Source organism: Perissodus microlepis, chromosome 3 (assembly GCF_051167445.1).
Source record: "Perissodus microlepis isolate ML-2025 ecotype Zambia chromosome 3, ASM5116744v1, whole genome shotgun sequence".
NCBI lineage: Eukaryota > Metazoa > Chordata > Actinopteri > Cichliformes > Cichlidae > Perissodus > Perissodus microlepis.
The window spans coordinates 7,110,470-7,123,160 of NC_140463.1; the positions used below are offsets into that span (position 1 = coordinate 7,110,470).

General features: G+C 43.2%; 1 protein-coding gene across 1 annotated transcript; it reads left to right on the forward strand.

The window, feature by feature from the left end:
• The first annotated feature begins 815 nt into the window (after nucleotides 1-815).
• Nucleotides 816-11,837, forward strand: LOC146389658 (nuclear factor 7, brain-like). The gene has a single exon (XM_084923001.1). The coding sequence runs from the start codon at nucleotides 8,099-8,101 to the stop codon at nucleotides 9,488-9,490; it is 1,392 nt and encodes a 463-aa protein (XP_084779127.1). The 5' UTR covers nucleotides 816-8,098; the 3' UTR covers nucleotides 9,491-11,837.
• The last annotated feature ends 854 nt before the right edge of the window (nucleotides 11,838-12,691 follow it).

The following is a 12,691-nucleotide window of genomic DNA, read 5'->3' on the forward strand; positions in this document are numbered from 1 at the left end:
CCCCCTAGCAACCGCCATATTATAATATGGCAAGCAATCACAAACTATAGTCCCTGCAACTCTTATGTATATTAAGCAATCTATTATCCTCAACAGGAGCGATCTCACATTTCCAATGATTACAGAAGGAGGAGATAGATGGTCTGTAACGTCTCCTTCTTGGGCGACGACACTCCACTTGAATGACCAGAACTAACATGAAACCACAGCAATTAGATTCTGCCATCATGTACTAAGACTTAAGTTAAAGGTTAAGAGAAGTGAAGGGGAAAATAAGAAAGAAGATCAGAAATGAGCGGAGCTGCTGTAACAGACACCGTTAAGGCCTCCACTTGTTTCAGAAAAAGCATTCTGTCGTTTGCTTGTTTGATCGTGCTTTAAACACATCAAAATGCACAGTGGGATTATAATACAAGTAAAAACTGTGACACGCATTGGTACCGAATAAACAGTCACTTAGCAGCAACAATCTGTGATGAATTATTGTGGTCTGCGCTTCTTTGATTGACGCTGAACACTGGAAAAAATGCCATTTTTATCTTTCATCTTTGAACACCGTTTTCTGCTGAGTGACGTAAAAAGCGGCGTTCAAAGACAGGTAAAAACTGCGTTCTCTTCCGCTGCTCAGAAGGGGTGTTCAAGGCGCCACTCTCTGGCATAAAATACGGCATAAGGCCGTTTTATTTTTGTTTTTTTTGTTGTTGTTTTTTACAGCGTCCTGAATTATTAAACGGCATTTTTTTTTTTTTTTTTTTTTTTTTTTACACCATTTCATAACCAGACGTGTTACAAAACTCGCGATATTTGGCTGAAATGGCGTGCCATACTGTTGCAATTTAAAGTACGCGTCAAGGCGAGAACGCGAAAAATTCCCAGATGTGTTCTCGTTCTGCTCGTTTTATCGAGCATGCGTTGGTGGTGATTTGTGTGTACTTGGTACAGCTAAATATCGCAGAATGTATTTTGTCCAAAACTGAAATGCGGCAATGGCGGAGGAGCGTGGCTAAAGACTTTTAAATAGACTCTTTCTGGGTCACAAAATAAACTTTGAAGATATTTTCAGGTGAGACTGTAGCTGTGTAAGCTTCAAATATCTGCTCGATTTATCAAGATATCACATATTTGCAAGAGTGCTCTGACGTTTTCGGAGAGGAGCAGACCGGGAGGTTGAGGCTCAGGTTAAACATGATATGTAAGTCTCCTAAATATCTTCTAAATCTGTTTGGTTTATTTCAGTCTTTTATTTGTTCCTGAGTAAATCAGTTTGGCTGAGATTAAAGTTAGGCTTCATACCATATTAATCGCAGTTAAATTAAGGGGACGGCAGTAAAAACTCCGGAGCTGTGACATCATCAAGTACGCTGGTGTTCCAATTGTACAAATCGCGACTCCGTACTCGCATTCTCGCCAAGTCCGGACTCACGTGTGGACTTACAAGGTCCAGACTAAGCGAGAATGTGAATACAGACTCGCACACTTGAGAACTGAGATAATGCTTCAGTGAAGGTCGTAGGGAGGGAGGGGAGCCAGGACTGACTGTACTTCCTGTATGCTGCCCTCACGACACGTGACCATGTGAAGCTAGAGGGCTAGCGAACAAAATAGAAGAGATCTTCCACACAAGGCTTGCTTTTCTTGCTTTTAATGAAGATCCTTTGAAGCCTTATCCTCTCTCAAGGCTTCTCCTTGCTATTTCTTATTTGTAACTGAAATATACAGAAAGTGAAAATAAATTGCTAGCTAATACACATCTTAATGACAAACTTGATGATTAGCCTAGCTTAACACGTGCGTTACATTAGCATCACAGTTCACTCCATGTAAACACATATAAAAGTTATCTCTGAACATATTAATACTCACAAAGACGAACGTTTCCCAAGGTACAAGCGTGTAGGGCACTCTTAGCGTGTACATGAACTCGTTCACTCTTTTAATACTGCCGAAGCACTTTTAACGGCATTAACGGAGAAAACACGTCACAGATATGCGAATGATCAGAGCGCTTCCTCGCTCCCGTTTCCGCACATACAATACAAAGATCGCTTGTAATAACGATGTCTCACTCTGAGCAAATTTCGAACCCAGACATTTTAACTGTTTTTAGCATGAATTACTTATAATATTTCTTAACTTTGAACTTATTCATCACTTTGCTTATGTAACTTAATCAGACTATGCATTAACTATTGACTTCTGACCAAAAGGCATAACACTCCCCGCTTGATATACACGCATTATATCACAATAAACATCAATATAACATATTCAAACATCATTTAGCATCGAAGAATATTCATTCAGTCTCTGCAAGCAAAACAACAATCTCTGAAACTGGTCTGAGAAACATTTTAACAGTCCCATCTTTTACAGTCCGTACTTCCACTTTTCGGACCTTCTTGTCGCTGCTGGGGAATGTTTTTACTATTAGCCCCATGGGCCATTCATTCCTGCTGGCTTGGGAGTCCTTTAGCTGGACCACATCTCCTTCTTTGATGTTTTCAAGCGTCCCTTTGTAAGCTTCTTGTTGGACAGCTTGAATGATGACTACTTTGGCCCGGGTGAGTTCTTGGACATTCGGTGTCTCACTGAAACTTTTCCATCCCCTTTGTTCACTCGTCTTTTGTGCAAAGGATGTAACTACATGAATGAGTCTGGCTATGACTCTGCAAAGTGTGATCCAGTTTGAGTACTTTTTGAAACGGTCAGAACCCAACTGTGGCTCTACTACAGTAGTTTTCATTACTTTTATTTCCGGACGTATCTCTCTGTCTTTTTCAGGTTCGATGAGCGTGAAAGGACCAGTGTGTGGTTCTGTATGTGTGTCAGAGTACAGAAAGGGTGGACCTGAGAACCAGGTACTGTTCTGCAGGTCTGCTGCTGGAATGAACCTAATGGCTTGGTCAGCTTGATTGTTATCCAACGTTTTCTGCATGGATTGGATGTAGTGATCTTTCATTTCTGGTCTCTTTTCCAAAGTCTTTCGAAGAGAGCAGAGGCGTTTTAGGGCTTGTTCTCTGTTGTCAGGGAGCCTCCTTCTCTGTGAGCGAAAGGGTAAAGGTGCAACCCAGCTGATCTCTTGGTTTTGATAAACTTCATTGTCCATTATTGTCAGGAATGCTTGGTCGTCGATAGACATGGCTTGTTTGTTATCACCCTCAGATCTAACAAACACAGAGTGTCCCAAATTGTCTGTGACGCAGGCAGCATTCATAGTGACCCCATAATTCTCTTTAACGTGAATTGTGTTTGGGCAAGGCTCAAAATAGGATGCACGTCCATTATCTAAGGTGTGTGTTTTGTAGACATTGACCTCTGACTGACTGTGTGCTTTTCCTAGACACACCTCCCCCACAATAACCCAACCCAGGTCTAGCCTTTGGGCGTATGGTGCATCATTGGGTCCGTTGATTTGCTCACGTACCTTATGGACCCTGAGGACGTCCCTTCCAAGGAGTAAAAGGATTGGGGCGTGGTGGTCGACAGGTGGGATGTTATCTGTCACTGGAAGAAGATGTGGGTGATGCTGGGCAATCTCTGGAGAGGGTATTTCAGATCTATTGTCTGGAACAGAGTCACATTCAAGTAAAGGGGGTAGCTGGATGTTGACTTCTCCATCCAAAGACTCGAGGAAGAAGTTTACAGCTCTCCTACCTGAGGTTTGTTCTCTGCCAGAGCAAGTCTTTAAGGTGTATGGAGTGGGTTTGGCATTGATTTTGAAAAGGCTGAAAAACTCTGACTTAACCAGTGACCTGTTGGACTGATCATCTATTACTGCATACATTTTTATAGCTCTCTCTTTTTGGCCTGCGGGATACACTTTGACTAAACTGATCTTAGAACATGAACGTGGGCTATCACCTTGGCCACATACCTCTGTGCACTTCGACTCGACTGAAGGTGAGCTCTCAGTTTGCTCTTCATTGTCGTTGTTTCCTGGTGTAGTACTCTTACGGGCAGGAGTAGGACCATGATGCATTGCAGATAAGTGTTTAAGGCTGTCACACTCAATACACTTAACCACTGCTTTACAGTTTTTTGCAATGTGTTGGACAGACCCACAGCATCTGTAGCAGATGTGATGCTCTTTGAGATAAGCTTGTCTTTCTTCAATAGTTTTGTCTCTAAAAAGCTTACACTTTTTGAGTGGGTGAGGTTTTTTGTGGATTGGGCACTGGCGATCCAGTTCCTCCATTTTCTTTGGACTGAGATTATTCTGGTCCGGCTCTGCCATAATGTCCATTTTGTGTGCTGACACAGTAGGTTTGCGACTATATGACCTCAGTTTTTCTGTGGGAGAAGGGACATGGGTGTTGGCCTTGGACATAGCAAAGCTTGGGTCATTCCTCATTTTCGCTTGCCGCTGGACAAATTGTGTGAAAACTGAGAAAGGAGGAAATGACACACTATCAGTCCCCTTGTACTCTGTTCCTACAGTAGTCCACCTTTCCTGTAGGTTGAAGGGAAGTTTTTCCACTATTTGCCTGACTCCTCTAGCTGTGTCCAGGTAAGCAAGTCCTGGGAGCGCGCCATCTTGTTTAGCACACTGTAGCTCCAATAAGATGTCACTAAGTTCTTGCAGCTTAACATTGTCTTTATTTGTGAGTTTGGGAAAGTCCTCTACCTTTTGTAAGAGTGCATCCTCAATAGCCTCAGGTGAGCCGTAGCACTCTTCAAGGCGTTGCCAGACCATCTTGGCACCTGCGGCAGGATTGAGGGTGTGTACAGCACGAATGCGCTTAGCCTGTTCGGATGATGTTGGACCCAACCATTTTGTTAGTAAGTCTAATTCCTCTCTTGGAGACAAATTTAGGTCTTTGGTTGCGCTGATGAATGAGGTTTTCCATGCCCAATAGTTTTCAGGTTTGTCATCAAATTGCAAAAGACCTGTGCTAACTAGTTCTTTGCGAATTAGGTATTTTGCAAACTGTTGCATTTCACTTGATTCAGGTATGCAGTTGTTAAGGTTGGGGGTGTGCTTTGTGGAGTTGGACCAGTACGCGTCGACTACACGTGTTCACTGTTTGCTCCTGTTTCCTTTCTCTATTTACAGGTGGTGGTTTTGTCTGAGTGTTGGTTATAAAAGGATTAGTTATTTGTGTACTGTCTTGTACATCTACTTCATTGCAGTTTCCTTTCGGAGGCTGTGCTGGGTCGTGCTGAGTATCTGGGTAGAGTAACTCACATTGTTGTTGAACATATTCGTTAGTGCGGTGCACTGTAAGATAACTCTTTATTGTCATTGCACAGTCATACATAGTACAGTAGTACAATGAAATTGGAAAAACTGTCCTACGTCGGCACTACATATAACACAACACGACACGATATGACACATCACAACGCAACAAACAACACAACACAGTATATTAACTTAGTATAAAAAAGAAGAATAAGTGTATGTGTTATGCACACTGTTATTATTGCACATTAATTATTATTGCACCTTGTTATAAATATAAATATTATTGTTATTGTTTTAAACATTGTTACCTCCCCCCTAAAAAAAAAGTCCAGGGAGGTATCCAGTCAGGTCAGCTATTTACATTGATCAGGGCTATTGCCCTGTTGTAAAAGCTGTCCTTGAGTCTATTTGTTCGGGACCTCAGCAGCCTGAACCTCCTGCCAGATGGCAGCAGCTTAAACACCCGGTGTCCTGGGTGTGTGCAGTCCCGTAGGATGCTGCGTGCCCTCTTGAGACAGCGAGTGCTGTACAGGTCCTTCAGGGAGGGAAGAGGATGTCCAATGATTTTTTGGGCCATGTTGATGACCCTCTGGAGTGCCTTTCTGTGTGCTGTGGTGCAGCTGGAGAACCACACACCGATGCAATATGTCAGCACACTTTCAATGGAGCAGCGGTAGAAGACGGTCAGCAGCTCCTTCTTCGGGTCCATTTTTCTGAGGATTCTCAGAAAGTGGAGACGCTGTTGGGCCTTCTTTAAGACCGCAGAGGTGTTAGAGCTCCATTGGAGGTCTGTGTCTATGTGCACACCCAGAAACTTGAAACTGGAGACCCTTTCCACACACTCCCCGTTGATGCTGACAGGCTGCAGCTCGGACTTCCTCCTTCTGAAGTCAACTACCAGTTCTTTTGTCTTGGTGGTATTGAGGTCCAGGTTGTTATCTGCACACCAATCTGACAGCCTCTGAACTTCAGCTCTGTACGCAGTCTCATCTCCCCCTGAGATGAGCCCCACCACGGTGGTATCATCTGCAAACTTGATGACTGTGTTGTCTGGGTGGGAACTAACACAGTCATGTGTGTACAGAGTGTACAGTAGGGGACTCAGTACACAGCCTTGTGGAGAGCCGGTGTTGAGGCTGAGGGCTGAGGAAAGATGAGGCCCCACTCTAACTCTCTGTACACGGTCTGAGAGGAAGTCTCTGATCCAGCGGCAGGTGGTAGAAGGAAGTCCAATTTCCAGCAGTTTAACTATTAGTCTGTCCGGGAGTATCGTATTGAAAGCAGAGCTAAAGTCAACAAAGAGCAGCCTGGCGTAACGGCCCTGCACTTCCAGGTGAGAGATGGTGGTGTGGAGCGTTGTAGCGATGGCATCTTCAGTTGATCTGTTAGCTCTGTATGCAAACTGGAGCGGGTCGAGTGTGGGTGGCAAGCAGGACATGATGTGACGTCGGACCAGTTTCTCGAAGCACTTCATTATAACAGGTGTTAGAGCAACTGGTCGGTAGTCGTTGAGGCTGCTAATGTTAGTATGCTTTGGCAGTGGGACAATTGTGGCTGACTTAAGGCACGGCGGGATGCAGGACTGGGACAGTGAAGTGTTGAAGATCTTAGTGAAGACCCCAGCCAGCTGGTCTGCACACTCTTTAAGGACCCTTGCGGTTACCCCATCTGGTCCGGCGGCCTTCCTGGGGTTCACTGCCCTCAGTGTGCGCCTCACCTCATATTCCTGCACTATGTACTGATGGGCTCAGCTTCCTCACAAAGTTCTCCGTAGAGCTCCCCGCTCTGAATCTCTGCTTCTTCATAGGCTGAGGCCTCTGCTTCAGCTGCGGCTATTGCTTTTTGGCACTGGAGGACATGTAGATGAGCATCCAGTTCAGCTCTCTGTTTCATTGCATTAGCTTCCTTTTCAGCGAAGGCCAGTTGAGCTCGTGCTGCTTGAGCTTTAGCGTAGGCCCTTGCAGCTGCAGAAGCTGTTGATGAGGATGTCCGTTGAGAACGCCTTGTCGATGTTCTGGATTGCTGCGACTTGGTGTCGAATGGCTGAGACTGTTGCTGCATTGTAGCTGGTTGAGTGGCGACGTCTGGTTGCTGTTCACCACCTGCTGCTTCGTCTAGCTCTTCAGCAGCGTAGTCTTTTAGGTAATTTCTTCCTGAGCGTAGACTCATGTTGCTTAAAGTAGTTCTGTATGCTTGAACCAGCTGAGTAGGCGTCTTTTTACTGTGCTGCCTTCACGACACGTGACCATGTGAAGCTAGACAGCTAGCGAACAAAATAGAAGAGATCTTCCACACAAGGCTTGCTTTTCTTGCTTTTAATGAAGATCCTTTGAAGCCTTATCCTCTCTCAAGGCTTCTCCTTGCTATTTCTTATTTGTAACTGAAATATACAGAAAGTGAAAATAAATTGCTAGCTAATACACATCTTAATGATTAGCCTAGCTTAACACGTGCGTTACATTAGCATCACAGTTCACTCCATGTAAACACATATAAAAGTTATCTCTGAACATGTTAATACTCACAAAGACGAACGTCTCCCAAGGTACAAGCGTGTAGGGCACTCTTAGCATGTACATGAACTCGTTCACTCTTTTAATACTGCCGAAGCACTTTTAACGGCATTAACGGAGAAAACACGTCACAGATATGCGAATGATCAGAGCGCTCCCTCGCTCCCATTCCCGCACATACAATACAAAGATCGCTTGTGATAACGATGTCTCACTCTGAGCAAATTTCGAACCCAGACATTTTAACTGTTTTTAGCATGAATTACTTATAATATTTCTTAACTTTGAACTTATTCATCACTTTGCTTATGTAACTTAATCAGACTATGCATTAACTATTGACTTCTGACCAAAAGGCATAACATCCTGTCTGCTGTTTTCAGCTTCACTCACAGACTCAATGGCTTCCAGATCAGAGGAGGATCTCTGCTGTCCGGTCTGTCAGGAGGTCTTCAGAGATCCTGTTATTCTGTCATGTAGCCACAGCTTCTGTAAAGACTGTCTGAAGAGATGGTGGAGAAAGAGACCAACACACCAGTGTCCAGTTTGTAAGAGAAGATCTTCAAGGGATGCACCACCTTTAAATCTGGCTTTAAAGAACCTGTGTGAGTCGTTCTTACAGGAGAGAGATCAGAGAGCTTCAGAGGCTCTCTGCAGTCTGCACTCTGAGAAACTCAAACTCTTCTGTCTGGACCATCAGCAGCCAGTGTGTGTCGTCTGCAGAGACTCAGCAAAACACACCAATCACAGATTCAGATCCATTGCTGAAGCTGCACAACAACACAAGAAGGAACTTCAGGAAACTCTGGAGCCCTTAAAGAAGAAGTTAAAGGTTTGCAAACAAGTTCAAGTGAAGTTTGATCAAACAGCAGAACACATTAAGGTCCAGGCCCGACACACAGAGAGGCAGATTAAGGAGCAGTTTAAGAAGCTTCACCAGTTTCTAGCAGAGGAAGAGGAGACCAGGCTGGCTGCACTGAGGGAGGAAGAGGAGCAGAAGAGTGGGATGATGAAGGAGAAGATGGAGGCTCTGAGCAGAGAGATAGCAGCTCTTTCAGACACAGTCAGAGCCACAGAGGAGGAGCTGAGAGCTGAAGACGTCTCATTCCTGCACAACTACAAGGCTGCAGTGGAAAGAGTCCAGCGCTGCCCCCTGCTGGATGATCCACAGCTGCCTTCAGGAGCTCTGATAGACCAGGCCAAACACCTGGGCAACCTGACCTTCAACATCTGGAATAATAAGAAGGACATGGTCTTCTACACTCCTCTCATTCTGGACCCAAACACTGCAAGTTCAGAGCTCATCCTGTCTGAAGATCTGACCAGTGTAAGATATAGAGGAGAGAGGCAGCAGCTTCCTGATAATCCAGAGAGGTTTGATTACTACTGTTCTGTCCTGGGCTCTGAGGGCTTTAACTCAGGGACTCACAGCTGGGATGTCGATGTTGGAGACAGTATACGGTGGGGACTCGGTGTGTTAGCAGAGTCTGACCACAGGAAGGGTCCCATACGGTCTGGTTCATGGAGAATAGGACTTTATAATGGAAAATATTCAGCACGCTCTCTATCAGGTCCAGAAACTGATCTCTCAGTACAGAAGAAGCTCCAGAGGATCAGAGTGAATCTGGACTGGAACAGAGGAAAGCTGTCGTTCTCTGATCCTGATACTAACACACACATACACACCTTCACACACAGTTTCACTGAGAAGATGTTTCCATACATTAATACAAGGAATGAAGTGAAGGTGTTGCCATTGAAGGTGTCAGTGTCAGTGGAGCAGATGAGTTGAGGATGATGATATTTCTAATGTTGTTTCCTGTCAGTGAGTTGAAGCTGTTAAACTGCAGCTGTCCTCCTGCGGTTTGTCATAAATTTTGACAGTTTTAGTCTTTGTTTATGGAATTTCTGAGCACAACCAGCCTGAGGAGACTTAGTACATCTGTTAATTAACAATGAGTAAACTATTATCATGGTCTTTCCAACAGTAATTTAATTGATTTTACTTATTTTAAATATTCAGAAAATGTTAATCAATTGTAATTACTATACACTGTTATAAGAGATCTTATCGAGTATGTACTGATTGATCCAATATGATTAATGATAATTCTGTGTATTTATTCATCATGAACATTGAAAGATCTGGATGTGGCATTTTCAGTGGGAGAAAAATTTCGTCACTCATACAAGTGACTTCTTCAGTCTCAGCTGACCTGCTGCGTCCAGATGAACTGAATCAACCTTTTGGGATCTGCTTACATGGTTGATTGCACATGCATGAAGATTGCCATACAGGGAGTGCAGAATTATTAGGCAAGTTGTATTTTTGAGGAATAATTTTATTATTGAACAACAACCATGTTCTCAATGAACCCGAAAAACTCATTAATATCAAAGCTGAATGTTTTTGGAAGTAGTTTGTAGTTTGTTTTTAGTTTTAGCTATTTTAGGGGGATATCTGTGTGTGCAGGTGACTATTACTGTGCATAATTATTAGGCAACTTAACAAAAAACAAATATATACCCATTTCAATTATTTATTTTTACCGGTGAAACCAATATAACATCTCCACATTCACAAATATACATTTCTGACATTCAAAAACAAAACAAAAACAAATCAGCGACCAATATAGCCACCTTTCTTTGCAAGGACACTCAAAAGCCTGCCATCCATGGATTCTGTCAGTGTTTTGATCTGTTCACCATCAACATTGCGTGCAGCAGCAACCACAGCCTCCCAGACACTGTTCAGAGAGGTGTACTGTTTTCCCTCCTTGTAAATCTCACATTTGATGATGGACCACGGGTTCTCAATGGGGTTCAGATCAGGTGAACAAGGTGGCCATGTCATTAGTTTTTCTTCTTTTATACCCTTTCTTGCCAGCCACGCTGTGGAGTACTTGGACGCGTGTGATGGAGCATTGTCCTGCATGAAAATCATGTTTTTCTTGAAGGATGCAGACTTCTTCCTGTACCACTGCTTGAAGAAGGTGTCTTCCAGAAACTGGCAGTAGGACTGGGAGTTGAGCTTGACTCCATCCTCAACCCGAAAAGGCCCCACAAGCTCATCTTTGATGATACCAGCCCAAACCAGTACTCCACCTCCACCTTGCTGGCGTCTGAGTCGGACTGGAGCTCTCTGCCCTTTACCAATCCAGCCACGGGCCCATCCATCTGGCCCATCAAGACTCACTCTCATTTCATCAGTCTTGAGATATTTTTTGGCCCAGTCTTGACGTTTCAGCTTGTGTGTCTTGTTCAGTGGTGGTCGTCTTTCAGCCTTTCTTACCTTGGCCATGTCTCTGAGTATTGCACACCTTGTGCTTTTGGGCACTCCAGTGATGTTGCAGCTCTGAAATATGGCCAAACTGGTGGCAAGTGGCATCTTGGCAACTGCACGCTTGACTTTTCTCAGTTCATGGACAGTTATTTTGCGCCTTGGTTTTTCCACACGCTTCTTGCGACCCTGTTGACTATTTTGAATGAAACGCTTGATTGTTCGATGATCACGCTTCAGAAGCTTTGCAATTTTGAGACTGCTGCATCCCTCTGCAAGATATCTCACTGTTTTTGACTTTTCTGAGCCTGTCAAGTCCTTCTTTTGACCCATTTTGCCAAAGGAAAGGACGTTGCCTAATAATTATGCACACCCGATATGGGGTATGATGTCATTAGACCACACCCCTTCTCATTACAGAGATGCACATCACCTAATATGCTTAATTGGTAGTAGGCTTTCGAGCCTATACAGCTTGGCGTAAGACAACATGCATGAAGAGGATGATGTGGACAAAATACTCATTTGCCTAATAATTCTGCACTCCCTGTATAGGCAGTTGTTGCATGGCCTTGATCAAAATCAAAGTGAGAATTTTAAAGGCAACAAATGTATTTACTAACCATGGAAATGGTCCCACCCTGTATATGGTGTGGCTCATATTATAGTCAGCTATTTATAGTGATTGTTATACATACCTTTTCTGATATTTGTAACCCGTAAATACCTACAAAACATAAGCCTAAACAGCTTAATCATCATTCATTATAGAGGACCAGAATTTTCACATGCACCAAATAAATCATTTTGTGCTTTAATAATGAATTGTGCAATAAAGTATGCATCAGTAAATTCACTTACAATTTTATTTTTGATTGTTTTACTTATTTAGACATTCAATCTATTCTTTCGCTTATCCTTGTGAGGTTTGGAGCCTATTCCAGCCATCTTAGGGCAAGAGGCAGGGTGCAACCTGGACAGGTCACCAGTCTGTCGTAGGGCTAACACGTAGAGACAAAAAACCATTCTGTCACAAAACGGCTGTGTGTAGGCAGGAGAGAACCCAAATGTAAAAGTCACCAAGATGGAATGTGAACTCAAAAATGCAGCTTTATTTGCTAAAAACAAGGCAAAACGGTGCAAAATCAAAGTGGGAAAACTAATAATAAATCATAGATTAAAAACACAGGGAGAATCACACAGCTATCAGGGAGGACGCGAAACTGAACACAGGAAATACACACATGAGGTGATCAGGAGAAGTGGCAACACATGGGGAAAAGCTATAACGACGTCACAAGGGAAACGTAAAACTAAACACAAGGACCTCTTTCAAAATAAAACAGGAAACATTATGAAATGGACAAGGAAGACTTAACACAGGGGTTGAAAACACAAGAGGAAACTAATAAACAAATTAAATTAGAAAATCCAATGAACTTAAACATAAACCATAAACATCAAAAGACCCAGGATCGTGACACATTCACACTCACACCTATGGGCAATTTAATTCAATTAAACTATTAATGCAAAACACATTTCAACAATTTCAGCCACCATTTTTGAATTCCAATGTAGAAAACAGGTTTTGGAAGTCTTTTTGAAAAGGAATGAAAGTAAATAGATTTTAAAATCAAATTATGGATACAGTTTTATTCTAGGAGGAGTTTGGGAACAACATCTGGAGACACACACACACGAAAATTA